The sequence below is a fragment of the Dermochelys coriacea genome, chromosome 26 (assembly GCF_009764565.3).
Source record: "Dermochelys coriacea isolate rDerCor1 chromosome 26, rDerCor1.pri.v4, whole genome shotgun sequence".
NCBI classification, from domain to species: domain Eukaryota; kingdom Metazoa; phylum Chordata; order Testudines; family Dermochelyidae; genus Dermochelys; species Dermochelys coriacea.
In genome coordinates, this window is record NC_050093.1 from 12,584,983 (window position 1) to 12,607,495 (window position 22,513).

Here is a 22,513-nt window from a genome sequence, read left to right on the forward strand (position 1 = left end):
AAACCTGTAGAAATGTTGTGTTCTCTTTTTAAATTAGAGCCATCTCAAAGTGGTCGAGGAGGGAAGACTGTCTTAATAGGAAGCTCTTGTATAGTGCTTTACAACCATAGATCTCAAAGAACTTTCGAGTCGTGAATAAGTATTGTTAACTTAATTTATAAATAGTGAAATTGAGGCACGTGGAGACATGACTTCCTCGGGGTCATGCAGCACATGCTAGGAACAGATTCCAGGTTATTTACACTCTCTGTTCAATATCTGATCCACTGGATCATGCTGCCTCATGTTTGTATTATTTCCTGTTCTCTAGTACATAGACTAAGAGACTGCCCGTTTGGAGCAGGTTAAGGAAAAGAGACATGGGGTCTGATTCAGATCTCATTTAACTAGCTTTACACTGTTGTAATTTCATTGTCTTAAGTGGAATTGCTGCTGATTGGCACTAGTATATAATGAATATTAGACACTAAACATCTTCGACTGATAGGAAACCAAAGCAAGTCTAGTTTAGTAGGTAAATTCAAGTGTCCCTTATGAGAATCATGCAAGATCCTTTTAATAAACTGTGTATATGGTAGAATGATTCCTAAGAATTACAGACAACCCCCTGAGAAACAGAAGCTAGACTTGAGAACACATACAATGTTTGACTCTTAACCATTCTTTGCTATATTTTGAGAAGATTTAGATTCTGCATCTTTAGTAATGAGCCCATGTATATCATGCCTTCATCCGAAGATCTCAGTACTCTTTATGGACACAAATCATTTAAGTAAGCATCACAACAGCCCTGTGGGATATGCAAGTGCTACCCTGTTGTATAGCCAGTGTAACAAGCTTGGAGAGGTTAAGGTTAAAAAAAATAGTTTCAGAAGTGGACACTGGCTTTGGCAGCCTTAATGTATGGATACCTGGGCTGGCCAGGGCCTGGTTTTTTAGAAATGCTGAGCAGCCAGAGCTCCCCGTAATAATCTAATGGGCAGGACCTTGATTTTTAAGGCTATCTGAAAGATGATTGCACACTGTGGGTGATGGTTGTGGTTATTGCTGGCTTGTATTATAACAAAGCCTAGAAGTCCCAACCAAGTTTAGGGCCCCTTTTCTGCCAGTCACTATACCAACACTCCATGAGACAATTCATGCTCCAGACATCTTAGAATTTAAACACATAAGACAGACAAAGGGATTAGAAGAGGAAATGGAAGCACAGAGAAGGAAAGTTGTAGTATACTGAAAACGGTCTTAAAATTACTTATGACTTTAAGTGTAAGGGATTTCCTGGTCCTGCTTGCAAGCTAGGAGGGTCTGTAGGGAAGCAAGTGATCTGGGACTGGGTCTTGTGGCAATTGAGCCAAGCTTGAGCAAATGGCCGTGAACTGTGTCTCTTGACCTTATAGAGCAGCCTCCTTTCCTTTCACCCTCCTATTTTTGGTTCTTGTGTGTTAGGATTCTGGATTCCAAGAAATAAAATTGTATTATGTTGGCACCTGCTTGAAAGAGAATTTTATGTTTTTATCTAACTTCTCTTTATGTATGCTGGTAACATAAGAGAAGCAACTTGCCCCAAGTCACGTTGGTCAGTGGCAGATCTGGGAATAGAAGCCATATCTCTTGATTCCCATCCAGTATCTTGTCCAGTACTGTATCCATGCTGGGGAGTTGTGTCACTACTGACTTAGAAAGTAGAGCACAACCTCTAGAACTGCTATTTCCAGCAGCAGTTGCGCTTTTTAGGGTAAGACAGTGAAATGCTGAATAGTAAAGTAATTTATCACATCCAAACTGAGTAAAATGGCAAGTGAACATGTTGAGCACTAATGGCATAATTTTCAAAGGTCCTGAGCATCTGCTGATCCTGTTGAAGTCAGAGGCATTAGGGGTTGCTCAGCAAGTGTTTGCTCTTGAGTCCAGAGAGTTACAGTACATATTAAAAAGTCACTGTTGCAGACCAAGCTGCTACAGCCTTCAGAGAGCTAACTCGTCTTTGCTGTCTAATTTTTAAATTTCATTTCCATTCACCTTCTGTTCCATCCTTTACATAATGCCTTGTCACTTCAGTAGAAACAATAAGGAACCTTTTCACTCAGAAGTGCTGCTCCAATATCTCACATAAGCTAGAGAACAAAAAGCTAGCACGGCGCATCAGCTCCCAATGAGCAAAGGAGAGTAAAACACTGGCTCCTCTGCTGGTTTTCCATACCTTGTCATCCCTCTCTAATTCAGGCTGTCACTGGGTGTTTCACTTTCCACAGGTATTGAGGGGTGGAAGCTACAATCTTTGGGTTCACATTTCAAAGTACATAATGTTTGGGATGCATTTACGTCTAGAGTATTTTTGTTTGCTTGGCTCACTAGAAAGATAGAGACCATTTGCAAAAGTCAGATCAGAGTTTGTATTTCAAACATGCAGAGTTTGCGGGCTGGGTTATGAGGGTCCAAGCTGAGACAGATCTTTTTAATAGAAGTTCAGAGGCCTGATCATTCTGATCTCGCTGCTTTCCACCCAGATAGAACTTCATTTACTTCAATGGAGTTAGCCTTGATATACCACTAATGCTGAATTCACTTTGCTATGGTACCCACAGCAGAGCCAAAGCATTTCACTCGAACTTTTGATCCCCAGTGCTGGGTGGCTACCATGGCAAACCAAGTTTTCTAACCATCCCTTGTGATATGCTGGTGAAAATGAGATCAGACCTGGCCCCTGGTGAGTTTAACTCCAAATCATCTCATCCTTCTCTCTCTCCATATAAGAACTGGTTTTGTTTTATAGCAACCCTGTTGCAGCCCTTGAGTCTGACATGATGTATGTATTTCTATTGCAGATAATCGGCTTGGGGATACTGTGCATCGGCATCTATGCGGAAGTGGAAAGACAGAAGCACAGAACCTTGGAAGGGATCTTCCTAGCTCCAGCTGTGGTTCTCCTTCTGCTGGGCATCACAATGTTTGCTGTTTCCTTTATTGGAATGATTGGGTCCCTCAGAGACAACAGGACACTGCTGAAGATGGTAAGAGCTTTATACCCTTCTTGTTCTACACTGTGGAGTCATTGTCCCATGTTTTACAAGCTGAAGGGTGTGAGGCACTTAACATTCCAGGATCTCCCTGAACCTATAGTGGAGCCGGCTTTTAAAAAAAAAACTTGAATAGGTTTTCCCTCATCTGCCTGTGGCATGGATTCTTCTTTGTGGGAGAAGGTGGACTAGAGAAAGCCTGACCTAGTGTGGAGTATTTCATTCATAAAAGTTCTTTCCAATGAACCTATTTAACTGAAGCTGTATGATTAACTCAGTTTTACATCGTGGAGGCCTTTCAAAATACTCCTAGGGGGCAACTGATTGGTGACCATGTGTCTTTGCAAATCCATTGCCTGGCCTAATGACTGTTGGTCTGAGCAAAGAGTGTATTTGTCCGTTAGCTACAGATTCGTAGGACTCAATGTTGCTCCATTGATTAACACAAAAAAGTCAATGGTAGCACCACTTTATAAATGTTTGATGCATGGCACGGTGTTGTGACTTGAGTTAGATAGGTTTGAAGGGCTGGAGTAGGAAACTGAGCCCATGTGTTGTGGCAGATATTTATATACTATTTTATTATTAATAAAATTTATTATTTTATCAACAGTTCATAGTGCATTCAGGTAGAAATGGAAGCATGACACTTGACTCTTGCTTGTGGAGATTCATCGTGCTGGAGAATAGTCTTTCAAGGCAAAATCTTTCCCACAGGGCAGTGGCAGCTATTCATTTAATTAAAAGTTTATTAGAAACAGGTGGGGAGGATAGGGGAATCCCACACATGTGCTCTCCAAACTACCTTTTCCTTTGCTACAAATGCTTTTATCTAGTCTTGGAATTCTTTTTTTTCCCACCCTCAACAGAGTTTTGCGTTTTCATTTCCTAAACATGTTGCAGTGAACTGACACACAAGGGTGTGTGCAAATACATGCACCACTCTCATCTGCTGGATAGAACCCGAACTGCTCAGATGCGTCGTATCAGAAAAGTCCTAACAAGCCCTGGAGATTCTCCATTAGCTTATGTAGTAGGAGCCTGTGCTTCTGGAACTGGAAAATTGTTCTCTCCCTGCTGCTGCTATAAATTCAAAGTGGCTGTGGTGTGTTGCACAGCAACAACCATGAAGTCCTAGGTAGCGATGAATTTGCTACAATTTAATGTGCAAGCTTCAGTTTTCAGCTCCATCCACAGCTTCAGCCCCTTCCTGTAGTATTCTTCCAACTGTACCCTATAAATTTCACACATATCATCTGCCACCTAGCTAATATTTGTACCTGGTCTTGTGGTATTGAGATGGTATATTTGTATGGAATTACTACTTGATATTTTAACTTCTGCAGAGAAGCCAGCACTGTAACAATGGCCTGGTATAATTTAATTGCAAAGCTGATACCGAAGCATTCTCTTATTATCTACGGTTGAATGCCTAGTAGCATCTGCAGAAAGTGTTGCTAGGTTTCTTCTGGGTTAAACTATAAAGTTATTTTTAGGCTGCATTTCCATCTCTGGTTTAGCAAATTCCCCATTGTTAAGTTTATTTTAGTTCAGACAGTTCCAAGAACAAACAGCTTTAGTTCCTTTTGTGAGGGAATTTTTAGGGGATGGGGTTGAAGGAGAATTCCCTTTTCTGTAACAACTCAGAGCTGCAGGATATCAGGAGCAGAGCCCTCCCCTTTGATTCTTAATCCTTTTCTGAAGGTTTTGTTGGAGCCTTGAGTTACTGCATTCGACTGACATTTTTGGCTCGTTGTATTTTAATTGTCTGTCCTTGCTCTGGAAGGCTGGAGTGAAACATGGCAAGACCCTTGTTGTGCAACTCTGCTCATGTTGACAGGGCATCGAAAAGATACCAGGGGTTCTGGGGAGTTGTACCTCCCAGATCTGAGCTTATCGGATAAAACTGACATTGAAGCAGCTAGTCAGGTGAGTCACCTAGAACCGGTCTAGGTCTTCTGAGGTTTGAAGGCCACTTTCCCACAGTTGGGTCTCTGCTGCTGCAGTACTTCAATAATGTGGAAGAGCTCTGATTTCAAAAGATAAAATTCATCCCATCTCTGGGACGTGAAGCTGCTGTTTCTAAAGTGAATAACGGGCAGCCTGTTCCCCTTGCTCCAGCTGACATCCCACTGACACTGGGTTCATTCTACCATCAGCCAGCCATCATCTACCCAGTGGTCATCACAAGTTTCTCACTCTCTAAAATAATACATTATTTTTGTGTGTCTGCCCTTCTGCCAGGTGCATGTGTAATGATGCCCTTTGTCAGCTTGGTTGTTGGGCTTGAATCTGGGACTCTGGCTCTAGCTCAGGCAGTAGAGGCTCATGGTTTTGAAGAACTAGCTCCATTTGTTTGGAGGCAGTAGTTTAGAATCATAAACGCATATGCACACAGCATCAGAATGGGTGTCACTCCCCATGGCCGGGAAAGCTGGATCTGATTTTCTCAGAAGTCCATAGCAATTCAGATTGCCATACAGGCCACCATTTGTAACAATGCCCCCGGAGAGCTTCTTGGTGGGGATTGAACCTAGGACTTCTGCATCTAAAAGCTTCAATCTGCTGCTGTCTGTAAGCTAATGAGCCTGGTCCTTCAGCTTAGAGACAATAGTTGGTTCATAATGGTGCCATATATGTGCTCTAGTCACATGAGTGGGGCAAAGAGCCATGCCTGTGTTCAAGTATGGGTTGTGTACTGTTTGTTGTCTGATTGTGTATTAATTGTGTTGATTACTTAAGAATTCCCGGTTAACACTCTGAAGTTTGATAGGTTCTTGTCCCAATATCCGGCCCAGTGCTATTAAAATTAAAATTTAGCTAGTAACCCCGACATGGGCAGTTACAACACTCTCACTTAAGAAAAGCTTTCTGTATTTGTAAGAGTTTTTAATAACAGTTAGCAAAGACTCAAACACTCCAACCCAGTAAGGTAGATGGAGATAACACAGAAGGCGCATCTGAGCATCCATATGCTCACTATCCTAACCAAAAGCTCATCCTTCTCCTCCTCACCAGTGGTCATTATCATGGCATCTCGTAAGGCACACTGGCCAGGATACAACTTTTACAATGTGTTACACTGACGTCACTATGCCTAATTCATATTCAGTAAGGAATTTCTCCCCTTTTCCTTATTTGCATATCCTCACCCTACTAACGTGGAGGTGCCCTTCTCCCATAGGTTACTCGGCCTGGTACCTCAAGCTCATTAATATATACGTCAGTCAGTTACCAATGGCACTTTGTGGTCAGACATCTGCTGAAGTTCCCAACCTAAAATATCCCAAGCTGGAATAACTAGCACCTGTCAACAGTGTTCATTGCACCATTCTACCTTGTGATAGCTTATGATCTAGGGTTACTCCTGGTTAGCTGCTTACGCTAAGGCTTTTGGGCCTTATGCCTTGTTTAGTTAAGCTATTGTCTCACAGGCCTTGAGGCTGGTAGGCTCATTGCATTACTGCCTCACCTGTAGGCTACAATACATCTTGCCACTGCCATCTGCTGATGGATATGTCAGACATGCTCAAGTGTATAATCACCTGTCACCCTCCCATGGCTGCAGACTACAGAAAAAATGAAACCCAATAGCCCTCTCTGCCTGCAAGCCTCCTTGCACCTCCTGGGGGATTTACTCTGAACAAGGGCAGGTAGTGTTGCTGCTGCCTACCTTCCCTTAGGTAGGGTCCTGCTGAAAAGGGTAGATTTTAGGGTAGTGTCAGCTGCTCTGAGATGTGCAATAAGGATTCATCCCCAGCTGCCTAAGTTTTGCCCACTCCCTAGCTGCCTCTCCTGGGACCTGTCCCCCTTAGCAGAGTGAGGTCAGCAGCTTCTTTATACTTGCTCAACCTCTTACCCCTGGACTCTGTGCTCCTTGGGGTCTCCATCAGGGTCTGCACAAATGGAAGCTGCTCAGATACTCTAGAAATGGGAGCTCCATAAGTACCTATGTACGTAGATAGCCCTTGGCCCAACTCAGTGACGCTGCAGGAAAAACTGGGCCAATATTTCATGTCAATACATGCCAGCTAGTTTCCGCTCCTTAAGATTTGGATTCTACACAGACAAATCTTTCTGTTACACTTTGCAAGGATGACCTCAGTATGTAAACAGCTCTGTTTACACATCAGCAGTTGTTCAGCCACAGTGAATTCCTTCTCAGTAAGTATGTCACTTTCAGTTCAATGATCTGGGATGCTCCATAGAGGATTTTTGCTTGTGTGTGTGTGTGTGTGTGGGTCTGTAGGTGCAGAGAGTATTTATTGTTTGGATAGTGAAGTTAACAACTCTCAAATCTATGTCTGCTGCCAGTCCTGTTTGTTTCTTCCTATTATTTTAATTAAACGCCAATAAGATCATATGGTCACTTGCATTTAAGTATAGCGTTGTTTTTAATGGCTGTGCACTTGCATCTTGAATTGATATCGATGTTCCCTTAACTAGGGAAACAAATCACCATTGTCTTTGCTGCTCTGGCAATAACTGCCTCTGATGTTATAAGATTATCATAGCTTCTGTGTTCCCAGCTTGCTTTGCAGCAACTGTGCAAGTGAATATGTATGTATGTAAGACATGTTGCTTGGAACATTTGGTTATTTACATTATACTGATAAGTATTCAGCTAATACAAAGGAATCATAATGAATGAGCAAGCAGGAAGAGCAGTTATGTCAAGTACTAACAAATATGTATGTATTATTCATACACTATGTTCATTAATGTGAATTGCCAATTTCAGTTAATGCTGCCTGGTAATTTGTGACATCAAAATATCCTGCTGAAATATCTTGCAAAAGGAGACAACTCTCAAATTTTGGACAAATCTTTAAAATCATTGCACACACAAGGCAAAATTTGAGAATCCTGTCATGCTTCTTTTTATCTGCTCTGTTACTTTTGCTAAAATATTTAGCTTTGGCTAAACTTCTTTATCAATTTTTGATTGTATTGCTTTTCTGCTTGTTCTTAGGCAAACACATATTAATTTCAGTGGGAGTTTGCCTGAGTTAAGGGTGAGTGAAAAATGAGTGACGACCTCCCTTGCAATCTAAATAGATCCAAAAACATACCACGTAGTAGCATTACCATCACCATCTAAATACATCCACTAACATGCCACATGAGGAGCTTGGGTTCAGATTTCCTAAACACATGTGTTCAGTAGCAGACCGTAGCTTTCTCCCCAAACATTCTTGCATAAAGAACCATGCAAATAATTGTGGGGAATGGGTGGGTTTCAGTTCGGTGGACAAACCAAAAAATTGGAGGAAAAAATGTCCAGTTGAACTAAACATTTTTGTACCCAAATATAAAGTGTTTGAGGGTTGGTTTTTTAACACCTTTTTTAAAAAGAAAATTTGAACTAAAATTCAAAACAAAAAGTCAGTTCAAACTGAAAAATCAACACATTTTGAAATGGTTGAAATTAACACTTCAACTTTTTGGGGATTATTTTTTAACTGAAACAGTTCAGCAAATTTAGCACTAATTCGCAAAATGTTCCGGTCAATTTGAAGCTGCCTTTTTTGGTGGGGAAAAATGTTTCATCTGAAAAATCTCCACCAACCCTACTTGCATATAAATATTTCTTTCCTGTTCTTTATGGCTATTAAGAAAGCTCAATCTTTTCCTTTCAGAGTAGCAGCCGTGTTAGTCTGTATTTGCAAAAAGAAAAGGAGTACTTGTGGCACCTTAGAGACTAACACATTTATTAGAGCATAAGCTTTCGTGAGCTACAGCTCACTTCATCAGATGCATTTGGTGGAAAAAACAGAGGGGAGATTTATATACACACACTCGATTACAGACCTAAGAGTGGCTATCCTTCAACAAAAAAGCTTCAAAAACAGACTCCAACAAGAGACTGCTGAATTGGAATTAATTTGCAAACTGGATACAATTAACTTAGGCTTGAATAGAGACTGGGAATGGATGAGTCATTACACAAAGTAAAACTATTTCCCCATGTTATTTCTCCCCCCCACCCCACCCCACCCCCAACTGTTCCTCAGATATTCTTGTTAACTGCTGGAAATAGCCTACCTTGCTTGTCACCATGAAAGGTTTTCCTCCTTCCCCCCCCCCCATGGCTTATCTTAAGTGATCACTCTCCTTACAGTGTGTGTGATAAACCCATTGTTTCATGTTCTCTGTGTGTGTATATAAATCTCCCCTCTGTTTTTTCCACCAAATGCATCCGATGAAGTGAGCTGTAGCTCACGAAAGCTTATGCTCTAATAAATTTGTTAGTCTCTAAGGTGCCACAAGTAACCTTATAATACAGGGCATTAGAATTTTTTTCTAGACATTACTCTTGATGTCTAAAAGCAATTTTATTACCCTTGCTTCTAGACACCAGTAGTAATGTAACATCAACGGTGGAATTCCTTTACATGGCTCAGCTCTGTTGGGGCTTCCTCCCACACAGCAGGATAAAACCAACATTTACTGACATGTTTCCAAGGAGCAACCTTTCCCTTTCTCTTTCCTTTCAGATCAAACATATATCGAATGTCTTCTTCTCCCTTCATATGCTTATTCTACAGAAGGATAATTTTGAGTGCAATACTTTGAAATAGATTCATCAAGTATCTCACTTTTTTCCTCTTTATGGCTAACATTCTATTTTTCTGTGCCTATGGATAAACGAGAAAGTGCGGGGAAAGACACACAACACAGTGATAATCTTATGCTTACTGTGACAGAGGGCAGCAGATGTAAAATCTCATTAATTTCATGGAGTAGGCTCAGTTCTGTAGTAAAACGCTGCCATGTGTGTATTGATAAAAATATTTTACTGTGAATATTAACGGCGACATGTCCAGCATAGAATGATGTAAAATGTATGTTGTAAATTTTTGAATTACCATAATAAAACAACCACCCCTATTAGTGCTTTTTATTTCATGCCGCTATGTTCAACTCCTAAAATAAATGCATTGGCAGGGGTTGTTCAGATGGAACACTTCATGTTGATTTAGGGCCCTTAGAAATCACTTATATAGCACAAGTGTTTTCTAACATACTGTGTGAGGTTTATTTTTGATCCTTATCTTTTTGAATTTTATATGTCATTTGTAGAGAGGTTCAGTAGAATTCAATAGGGATTTCAATAGTTTTCATTTATTAACAATGGAAAAGTTTTGGAGCTCATCGGCTGGGTTCTAGCTATTATGGGCCCTGATCAACAGTTAGGCCTGAGCAGTCTGTCGATACTAGATAGCAATTGATTAGGGGATTAACCATCAGTTCCAGGACAGGACTAAGGCTGGGTGGAAATTGTTCTGACAAGTGACTTTTGTCCATGAATCCCAATTCATTAAAACCAAAAGTTTTCATGGGAATGTATCAGTTTTTACAAAACCTCTTAGGGTGGGAGGGATAGCTCAGTGGTTTGAGCATTGGCCTGCTAAACGCAGGGTTGTGAGCTCAATCCTTGAGGGGGCCATTTAGGGATCTGGGGCAAAAGTGCGGATTGGTCCTGCTTTGAGCAGGGGGTTGGACTAGATGACCTCCTGGGTCCCTTCCAACCCTGATATTCTATGATTCTCTGCTGGGAAGGTTTCTCAATTCCAGGATTTACGACATCCCCTCCCCCCCCACACAAAAAAATAGCCTACTGGTTAAAGCATTCACCTGGGATATGGAAGATCCAGGTTCAAATTTCTGCTCTGCTGGATTTAGAGCAGGGGCTTGAAGCTGGGTGTCTCATATCTGAGGGAAGCCTCTAATCACCAGGTCATTCTGGGCTGGGTGTCTGATTTTTTTTTCACTGAAAAATAGTGGTTTCATTTCCGTGCAGAATGGGAACATTCTTAAGATTTCAAAATTGTTTGTGGGACAGGAAACCCATTTCCCACCCAGCTCTAGCCTGGAGATGCAAAAATATTTGGGAATTTTGATCAGCAGTTTTGTTTCAACTCCATTCTAAAGACGTTTTCCAAAGGTATTTCATAATCAACAGTGGTAACCAGCTCCCTTCAGATTAATTGCACTGACTACCTCTGCCCTGAGGAAAAACAGGCAGTGATGAAGTATCTAAGGGTATGGCTACACTACGAAATTAGGTCGCTCTTATAGAAGTAGATTTTTAGAAATCGATTTTATACAGTCGATTGCGTACGTCCACACTGAGCGCATCCACAGTACCGTGTTATGTCAGCGTCAACTTTTTAGGAGACCTTCATGGAGATGTCCCTGGAGGATTTCTGCTCCATCCCCAGACACGTTAACAGACTTTTCCAGTAGCTATACTGGTTGTGAATGCAATCCAAGTCTTCAGGGCAAATTAATCATTTAAACACGCTTGCTTTTAAACTCTGTATTATATTTACAAACGTACCCTCACCAGAGGTGCCTTCTCCAGCTTCATGGTCTGGGAGTCCCTCTTGGGAGGGTTGGGAGGGTATTGGCTCCAGGGTAATGAACAGTTCCTGGCTGCTGGGGAGAAGGGATTCTCCGCTTGCCTGCTGTGTGCTATCTTCGACCTTCTCCTCCTCATCTTCCTCATTCTTGTTGCTTGAGACTCCCCCCTTGCAGGTGTCCACGGACAGTGGTGTAGTAGTGGTATGGATGCTCGCTAGAATTGCATGCAGCTTATCATAGAAGCGTCAAATATGGGACTCTGACCCAGAGCGACCGTTTACATCCTTTGTTTTTTGGTAGGCTTCCCTCAGCTCCTTAACTTTCAAGCAGCACTGCTGTGTGTTCCTGCTGTAGTCTCTGTCCATCACGCCGTTGGAGATTTTGGCAAATATATTGACATTTTGTCTTTTGGAATGGAGTTCTGCCTGCATGGATTCTTCTCCCCATACAGCTATCAGATCCAGTGTCTCCCGTTCGGTCCATGCTGGAGCTCTTTTGCGATTTTGGGACTCCATGGTCACCTATGCTGATGAGCTCTGCATGGTCAGCTGTGCTGATCAGCTTGCCATGCTGGCCAAACAGGAAATGAAAATTCAAAAGTTCCCGGGTCTTTTCCTGTCTACCTGGCCAGTGCATCTGAGTTGAGAGTGCAGTCCACAGCAGTCACAATGGAGAACTCTGGGATAGCTCCCAGAGGCCAATACTGTTGAATTGCGTTCCACACTACCCCAAATTTGACCCAGGGAGGTCGATTTTAGTGCTACTACCCTTGCCGGGGAGGAGTACAGAAATCGATTTTAAGAGCCCTTTAAGTCGACAAAACAGGCTTGGTCATGTGAACGGGTGCAGGGTTAAATTGACCTAACACTGCTAAATTTGACCTAAACTCATAGTGTAGGCCAGGGCTAATTCTCTAATGGGACATTATGTATCAAACTTCTGTGCAAGCAAACTTGAAATGAAATCCAAGATTCACTAATGCAAATGAGGAATGGCTTCTTCACAATAGCTTGTGCATATTCACTGAGAGCTGCATTGTGATATTTAATCACAGGACATAGGACCTTACTCCATAAGTATCCCTTTTAGCTGCAGTGGAGATAGTTAGGGTGAGTAAAGATATCTCAATGTAGCCCTGGACGCTATATGAGAAGTACAGATATACTGCAAAGCGGGGGATAGTGGTACCTGCACATTGGATGAAACTCGCCTCTGCCAAGGGTTCTCACAAGGGCTATTAATCACTGACGCCCTTAAGCCTCCAAAATAGAGGTAAGCAGGCTGTAAGTGGTGGTCAACCTTGTATTGGCCAACTGGACATGCGTGAATTTCTCCTTGTGTGACTAAAAGCCAGGGATCTTACTGTGAACTGTTTCGACTGTACATATAAACTAACCCAATTAACAGAAGCTTTTCCTCAGATGGCTTTAATGGATAGCTGAATTGCTAATGATTTTAAAAAAAACACAGATATTTGAGAACTGTTTGGAAAGCTTCTTCTCTGGCACATCTTCATATTTCAGAATTCTGTTTAGCAGCACATACAGAGAAAATGAGAAGGCCACTTCCAAGAGGGTCACTTCTCCACCAGTGACCAACCTATTCATGTAGTCTCAAGGGGTTTTTAGGTTTTTAATCATTTTTAAACTAAACTATGAACTTTTAGATGTTTACTTACCATTAGTTGTTAGAAGGACTTTAACAATAGGCTAGGTTTCATGTGCCAGCTTATTATGCAAGATTTATTATCTAGATAGATCAGGAGACCTGCAGGGCTCCTGGTTTCTCTTCTCTGCTCTGCCAGATTTGCCATGTGACTTTGGGCAAGTAACTTCCTCTCTCTTTTTCATCTGTAAAATGGAGTAAATGACACTGTCCACCTTCCAGGGGTATTGTGAGGTTTAATTACTTAGTAGTGAGCTCCTTGATCAGTCTCTATGAAAAACTTGTCTCTATGGAAGTACATGGGATTGTTTGTTTAAGATCATGCAGTTTGGATAGCACCAACAGGGTGCTCTGTGGAGTACAAAACAAAGAAATCAAGAGAACTGGTTCCCTGAAGAGTTGTCAGTCTAAAGATAAACATATGGGAAGGAGGATCAAAGAATTTCCTTCCCACTATTTTCTGCATTTTCTATTAAACCGTTATGGGTGTAAGTTACTTTGCTGGCTGACAACAGCTTTGAAAAGTGATCGTCCTACTTGAGCCAGTCTTTTCAAGAATATATGAAAGAGACTGGTTGGTACAATAGCTAAGTACACCCTACACACTACTGCAGTAATATTTGTACAAATATGTTTTTGAGGTATCCTTCAAAACCCGATAACACATTGGTCAATAATATCATTAAGAAATGTATGTGACAATGCCGTATGTGGAATTATGGATACTCACGGATATTAAGCTTTAAAGTCTCTGACTAAAAGGTGTTCAAACCAGACATGTCGAGGGGAGTTGCTAAACAGGGTTTCTCCAGACAAAGGAAAGAGTAGGTGTGGCCAAATTCATTGAACTATTCATTTGCCTCAATGGTCTCAGGAAGAGATCCTTTGCTTTGTAAAGATAACCAGAAGGCGGCTTCGATGCTACACCCGGTAGGGGAAATTAACTTTATCTGAAGCTATATTTCAGAAGAATACATTTCAATGGTTTACTGGACTATAAAGAGAAGGGGAGGGAACGCCAAAGTTATCCTTCGAATGAGAGGAAAAGGAATACCAGCACCTTAGACTCTGTGGGGATTCTGGCTAAGAGCTAGCCAGACATAGTGGAATAAGGACTATCATGAGAAAACTGCTTTGAACTAAAAAGCCCTAGTTTAAGTTAGGTTTTCGTCTTAGAAGTGTATTTTTTCTTTTATTTCTTTGTAATCCTTTCTACCTTTATTCCTTCTACTGGATATTATATAAACCTATGACTTCTGTTTAATAAATGTGTTTTACTTTTACTATAAACCAATACCAGGCTGCTTTTGAAGAGAAGGGTATGTTAACCCCAGTTAAGTAATAAGCTGCAATGTACCAACTCTCTAACATAGCAGCAAATTTAGTATCTTCTGTGAACATGCAGCGGCAGGGGCTGTGCATTGCAGAGAAACATCTTTGAAGTGCGGGGGGCGGGGAGTTGGTGTTCACTGATTGTTACCTGCTAGGCAAGCTTTGGGCTGGGAGAGCCTGGTGGAGTCAGCTGGTGAAGAACACAGACTGGTGTGGCAGGGAGCTGAAACACAGTCTAATCTCCAGCAAAGCTCACTCTTGCTGAAGCAGTGAGGAAACATAGTGGCTCCCAGCTTTGGGTGTTCCCAGCAGCATGTTCCAGCCTCACACACTACTTCTCATCCTCTGAAGGAAGTTGCATGGCTGTGTGCTGTTTCCAGTCTTACTCTTTTCAAGGCCATCCTGCATGATAGAATGCCAAGCAATGTCAGCAGCAATCAAATGATAGAGATGAATTTTCTGTAAGCGTGGATAGGTAAAACAGTTTTCTTGCAGCGGAGCCAATCAAAGCTGTTAGCCTTAGAGAATGACCTGCAAAGCTCTTTGCTTCCTGAATAGGAGTAGAAGTCAGTCATCTAGCAGTTCCACTGGGTCACAGTGACCTACCTTCCCTAACCTCTTGGCTAATCTTTTTCCATTCTGTTAGCACAATTCATATTTTTGTGAGAGGAGACGATTCTCCTGTTTGCTCCATCTGCTGTTCTACAGCTCAGTGGAAAATCCCCACCATGCAGCCAGCGTCCCTACACCAGCCTTTAGTGGAACCCCTCTGCTGTAATTCACTTTCACCTGTGCCCCCAAGCCTGCAGCAGTGCAATGAATTCTTTGCTTATAAATGAGATTCCAATGTGCACTGCTAAGAAGAACATGCACTTTGTTTCAGAGAGGAGAGAGGCAGGTCTAAAGGGTTTTTTTTTTTAATTTTCATGCTAAGTATTGTTTGGAAGTCCTTATGTGCAAACTCATCGGGGAGTGTGAGATTTCTGTTAATGGAATGGAATACGGGCTAGCTGGATGGCACATTTTAAAGCCAGACTGAGAATTGCCATCCTAATGGATGTGCGGTGCAAATTGTTTAAGAAGGTATTTTGGCTTGGAGGGGGATTCTGCATATTTAAGTGCTTTTCTTGTCAACGCTAATCAGTGGGCAGATGTATATTAATTGGAGAAATGGGTACAGATGAAACTAAAAGTAATGTCTGGGATAAGTCGATTTAGTGATCAAACAAGCAATCGTTCGTTAGAGGGTTAGCTGGAGGGCAGTTCATAAAGATAATTATATCTGGAAAGGAGGGGTATATGTTGCTTTCGTGCATTCAGTCCCTGTCCCTCTTCATATATTCTAAGCCCTTTAGAGTAGGGGACTGACTAGTGTTTTTTATTCTGTACAGCACCTAACAATATGGTGCTCCAATGCCGGTTGGGGCATTTGGCCACTATCACAATAGAAATAATAACTTGTATTATGGTAGCACCTAGAGGTCCCAGTTGAGATTGAGGGCCCCATTGAACCAGGCACTGTACGAATACAGAATAATAAATAGCCACTGCTCCAAAGAACTTTAAATCTAAAAGACAAGACAAAGGGAGGCAGGGAGGGGAAGCAGAGGCAAAGTGGCTTGGCTAAGGTCGTCCCGCTGATCAATGTTATGGACCTGACTAGAACCCAGGTCCCCTGATTCTCAGTGCAGTGCCTTATTCACTGGATCATATGCATCTTGGAAATAATAATGGAGAATGGCCTGGGGCTCACTCAGCTTCGGTCTTCCAATGTGAATTAGATGCAGAACAAGAAAACACCTGAAACTGGGACAATGAAGTTGCATTTTTCATTGTGATATCACTGTCTGTCTTCTGTTAAGAAGAAGCTAGATACTTCTGAACACCCGCTAATCTCCTTAGATTTTAGTACTTTCCCTTCTTTCTAGGAATAATGAGTGGTTTACAAGAATGAATGAATAAGAGCTGGCACGTGTATCTAACTTTAACAGATGTGGCAGGAAACTTGCCTTTTAATGAGATCCACAAATGTAAAGGAACAAGAACACAGAACATATCACAATGGGTCACGCTTTGAGGGAGTTGCTTTAATAAGATCTAGGGCACGAAAACCTATTTATAAGCTGCAATAACATGATTCAGGTTTCAGAGTAGCAGCCGTGTTAGTCTGTATTCGCAAAAAGAAAAGGAGTACTTGTGGCACCTTAGAGACTAACAATATTGTTAGTCTCTAAGGTGCCACAAGTACTCCTTTTCTTTTAACATGATTCAGTAACTGATATTACGGTGACTCATGATATGTTTGAGGCAACGTTCCAAGTAACTGAAGTTGAATGACTTATTGCCAATGATTTGAGGAGTCTATTAAGGAGCATTTTTTAGTGCAGACTAGTTTTTAAAATACAGCGAACAGGAAGGAACACGCAATAAATATACCGCATACCAGCAAACTGACTAGTGTTTTTTATTCTGTACAATACCTGATGCTGTTTGCTCATCACTCAGTCCAACTCGCAGAGGAAATTACATTCACCCTTTAGGGCTTTGGACACACTGTTGCGTAATTCTGAGTCCATCCATTAGAGGATGTTGGTGACATGCATGCACACAAACTGGTGGGTGTACTGATAAATGCACACTAGCCAGCTGATTACATTATTGTGATTCAGATGGCTGTGCATAGTTTTCTCATGGTTCAGTGTGAGAGTAAGTCTTAAAGCACTCCTTCAGTGCTTTTAGGGAAAACTTACTTCTGCACAAGTCTCTAAATTTCCCTTCAGCTGTCTATGAATCATAGAACTACAGTCCACCCCCTGTCGAGATTCAGGATTTGTTGTGTATAAACCATCCAAGACAGATGGCCATCCAGCCTCCTTTTGAAAATGTCCAATGAAGGAGCTTCCACTGCCTCCCTAGGCAGTTTGTTCCATTGTCCTTCTGTTCTTACAGTTAGGGATTTTTCCCTGAAATTTAATCTCAATCTGCTATGCTGTAGTTTGAACCCATTGGCTCTTGTCCTGCCCTCTGTGGCAAGAAAGAATAACTTTCTCCATCTTTTCTATGGCAACCTTTCAAGTATGTGAAGACTGCTATCATATCCCCCCTTATTGCCTCTTTTCCAAACTAAACATACTTAGTTCCTTCAATCTTTGCTTGTGTATGGTTTGCATTCCAGCCCTTCGATCATCTTTGTCGCTCGCCTCTGGATTGTTTACAGTTTCTCTACATGTTCTCTACAGTTTCTCTAATATGTCACTTGTATTTCATCATGAAATAAAATACTATTTTTTTCAAATTGCTATTCCATTTCTAAACTTTTCCATCTAAAATGTCCAAAAATATGAACAATGACACACACCCTCAAAACATTAGATGAAACAGAGTTTTCCAGTGGAAAACTGTGCCATCAAAATATTTTGACCGTGCCTACTAGATAGAAACTACTATAAGTCAGGTTTCAGAGTAGCAGCCGTGTTAGTCTGTATTTGCAAAAAGAAAAGGGAGGACTTGTGGCACCTTAGAGACTAACAAATTTATTTGAGCATAAGCTTTCGTGAGCTACAGCTCACTTCATCAGATGCATCTAGCTGTTGTAGGTACCACAAGTCCTCCTTTTCTTTTTACTATAAGTCAGACACCCAAGAACACCTCTGTAACTTAAATATCACCTTAGAGATAGGAGTTTCTCAGGCACAACAGGAAGAGGTTTCACATCTGATTTAAACACAGAGCAGACCTGCAGCAAATGCACTAATTTTTTGTAATTGTGGTTTCATTAGACCCTGACACTCTCCGCTCCATGCTTCAGGTTTATTAATCAAATTATTTAAAAACAAAAATACAACCAGATTTGTTATCAGTGGGAGTTGCTGGTTATTAAGTATTTCTGAAAATCTGCCCACTCTATTTAGGTGCCAAAATGGGACACTACACTCTCTTGAAAATATGGGCCTTGGAGACTTGCCCAGCATCAGTCTTGCAGGAGAGGTGGGATCTGAACCCCTTATTGCTGGGTCCCAGTTCAATGTCTAAACCACAAGACCATCTTTTTCTAATAGTGTTTTAATGGAGACACCAAGGACCCAGTGGATCATGGGAACTGAGCTCCTTTGTCAATCCTAAAGAAGTCCCTCCAAGTCAGATTTGATGTACTGCAAAGTTCCTTCCCCACTCTGAACTCTAGGGTACATATGTGGAGACCTTCATGAAAAACCCCCTAAGCTTATTTTTACCAGCTTAGGTTAAAACTTCTCCAAGGTACAAACTATTTTACCTTTTGCCCTTGGACTTTATTGGTGCCACCACCAAGCATCTAACAAATATATAACAGGGAAAGAGCCTGCTTGGAAACGTCTTTCCCCCCCAAAATCCTCCCAAACCCTACAACCTCTTTCCTGGGGAAGGTTTGATAAAAATTCTCACCAATTTGCATAGGTGACCACAGACCCAAACTCTTGGATCTTAAGAACAATGAAAAAGCAATCAGGTTCTTAAAAGAAGAATTTTTATTGAAGAAAAAATAAAAGAATCACCTCTGTAAAATCAGGATGGTAAATACCTTACAGAGTAATCCGATTCAAAACATAGAGAATCCCTCTAGGCAAAACCTTAAGTTACAAAAAGACACAAAAACAGGAATATCCATTCCATTCAGCACAGCTTATTTTCTCAGCCATTTAAAAAAAACAGAATCTAACGCATCTCTAGCTAGATTACTTACTAAATTCTAAGACTCCATTCCTTTTCTGTTCCTGGTAAAAGCATCACACAGACAGAGATGTGTCTCTTTTCTCCCCGCCCCCCTCCAGCTTTGAAAGTATCTTTTCTCCTCATTGGTCATTTTGGTCAGGTGCCAGCGAGATTATTCTAGCTTCTTAACCCTTTACAGGTGAAAGGGGTTTTCCTCTGGCCAGGAGGGATTTAAAGGTGTTTACCCTTCCCTTTATATTTATGACATGTACATTTATAGGAGACCGTGCTTTCATTAAATCTTTTGTAAGTGCTAAATTCCCCCTTAGATAAAAGGAATGTCTTTCAGATACAGTGTCCTTGAAGCTCGTTGCATTGATTTGACACTTTGAATAGCTACTTTCTGATTTTTATAGTAACTGTCAGTCACTGTAAGTGAAAGTAGTTAATCTAGGTAAAAGTTTGTCAATTTATCTTTTATCGGCTCAAGAGACACTTTTAAGTGACTTCTCTCTGCTCCATTGAGAAGCAACAAATGTCTAATTAGGAGAGCAAATTCTACAGCGTTGGTAATAGCTGGGCTGTGTCATTCTGGAGAAAAGCAATAAACTGGAGGAGGCAGAGAATATTTGCCTGTCGAGTGGGAATATTGTAAAAGTGGGTCAGATTCGGCTTTGTTCCACCACTCTAAGTCCTGCTCCTCCTTGACACTGGCATGGTGGAGCAGAATTTGGTTCATTGTGTCTTCAGTCTAGCTAACTTGTCTGATATTGGGTCTGACCTGACCAGTTAATGCTGCTTATTTCATTACCTTTGTAGAGGAACAGAGGTAGCATTGGCAAAGTGAGTCAGTAATTCAAACTCTATTCCTTTAGGGCTTGTCTACACTTGAAACACTGCAGCAGCTATGCTGCTGTAGCTCTTGAATGTAGACACTATCTGTGCTGATGGGAGGGATTCTCCCATCGGTGTAAATAATCCATCGCCCGAGAGGCAATAGCCAGGTTAGTGGAAGAATTATTCCACTGACCTAGCACTGTCTACACCCGGGATTATGTCCACCTAACTACGCCAGAGGGATGGATTTTTCACACTCTTGAGTCACGTAACTCTGTCAACCTAACTTTTTATTATAGCCTAGATCTTAGATTGTCTTGCAGAAAGAAATGTGGAATGGTAGAGGCAGTTTGCTGGTACTTGTACATTTCACATGAAGCTAGTGTGCTCATCCAGCAGTCGTTTCTGCCTGGAGAAACTCCTGGACTCCTTGACTTCAGTGAGCCTCTTCATGGGCTGAAGGGCCTGTTTGCACAGATCAGAGGGTAGGATCCAGGGTTAGGTTTCAGCTGATAAAGCAGTATCTTCCTGTGCAGCTAAGATATCCTACATATTTTTAATTAACATTGATCTGAAGCTATATTTGTTAAAAATGTGAGTTACTTGACAGCCATTGCACTGCTGTTCAAGGTTTATTTAGTTCTATCACTGAACACACTTGTCTTTGGAATAGTGCCGACTCAAAAGTAGCTCCAGTTATCTGAACAGTAGGCTTGTACACATAAACGTGCATTGCCAAGAAGTACCTTTACGGAGAGAGAGCTGCTTAAAGTGAAATCAAATGTCTTCAGCAGTGCTATTCACCTGAGGATGTCAAATCCCCACATAACTAAGAACTGGAAGGGACCTTCTGGCTCACTAAGTCCAGGGTTGTTTATTATCAAGCTCCAACTTAAAACTAGTTAGGTTGTTTGCCCCCGCTGCTCCTATTGAAAGGCTGCTCCAGAACCTCCTTCCTCTGAAGGTTTGAAACCTTCTTCTCATTTCCAGCCTGCATTTATCAATGGCCAGTTTATATCCAGTTGTTGTTATGCCAACACTGTCCCTTAGCTTAAATAGTTCATCTCCATCCCTGGTGTTTATTGCCCTAGTGTATTTATTGAGAGCAATAATATTCGCTCAGCCTTTGTTTTGCTAGGCTAAACAAGTCAAGTTCTTTGTTTCCTCTTGTAAGACAGGCTCTCCATTGCCCTGATCATCTTAGTAACCCTTCTCTGCACCTGTTCCAGTTTGAATTCATCTTTCACATCCTCTGTTCTTCTGTTTGTCCTGTAGACTACTACAAATGACTCCATGAAACTGCTGATATAGGCTATTGAATCCTAAATATAAATGGATCAGAATACTCAGAAGAATGTAAACTGCCATGATTGTCCTGCCTAAGGCTTTTTGAATGTATTATGACATACCATATTGCCTATGGATTACCCTTCAATGCCATTTCCTGCACTGTGATCTGTGCAGGTGGACTGCTATACTCATATGGCTCCCCATGGAAGATCAGGGCTTATCCTTGACAACTGCTGTGCAATTCATAAGAAGATAAGAATGGCCATACTGGGTCAGACCAAAGGTCCATCCAGCCCAGTATCCTGTCTACCGACAGTGGACAATGCCAGGTGCCCCAGAGGGAGTGAACCTAACAGGTAATGATCAAGTGATCTCTCTCCTGCCATCCATCTCCACCCTCTGACAAACAGAGGCTAGGGACACCATTCCTTACCCATCCTGGCTAATAGCCGTTAATGGACTTAACCTCCATGAATTTATCCAGTTCTCTTTTAAACCCTATTATAGTCCTAGCCTTCACAACCTCCTCAGGCAAGGAGTTCCACAGGTTGACCGTGCGCTGAGTGAAGAAGAACTTCCTTTTATTTGTTTTAAACCTGCTACCCATTAATTTCATTTGGTGGTCTCTAGTTCTTATATTATGTGAAGAAGTAAATAACTTTTCCTTATTCACTTTCTCCACACCACTCATGATTTTATATACTTCTATTATATCCCCCCCTTAGTCTCCTCTTTTCCAAACTGAAAAGTCCTAGCCTCTTTAATCTCTCCTCATATGGGACCTGTTCCAAACCACTAATAATTTTAGTTGCCCTTTTCAGAACCTTTTCTAATGCCAGTATATCTTTTTTGAGATGAGGGGACCACATCTGTACGCAGTATTCAACTTGGATTTATATAAGGGCAATAAGATATTCTCCGTCTTATTCTCTATCCCTTTTTTAATGATTCCTAACATCCTGTTTGCTTTTTTGATTGCCGCTGCACACTGCATGGACATCTTCAGAGAACTATCCACGATGACTCCAACATCATTCTCCTGATTAGTTGTAGCTAAATTAGCCCCCATCATATTGCATGTATAGTTGGGGTTGTTTTTTCCAATGTGCACTACTTTACATTTATCCACATTAAGTGTCACTTGACATTTTGTGGCCATATCACTTAGTTTTGTGAGATCTTTTTGAAGTTCTTCACAGTCTGCTTTGGTCTTAACTATCTTGAGTAGTTTAGTATCATCTGCAAACTTTGCCACCTCACTGTTTACCCCTTTCTCCAGATCGTTTATGAATAAGTTGAATAGGATTGGTCCTAGG

General features: G+C 41.4%; 1 protein-coding gene across 1 annotated transcript in view; it reads left to right on the forward strand.

Moving 5' to 3' along the window:
• Positions 1 to 22,513, forward strand: part of LOC119848814 (tetraspanin-15-like) — a 219,348-nt gene that overhangs the window by 36,558 nt on the left and 160,277 nt on the right. Inside the window, exon 3 of the mRNA XM_038385056.2 lies at positions 2,826 to 3,011. Within this exon, the coding sequence (XP_038240984.1) occupies positions 2,826 to 3,011 (186 nt within the window). The remainder of the gene's footprint in view (positions 1 to 2,825; positions 3,012 to 22,513) is intronic.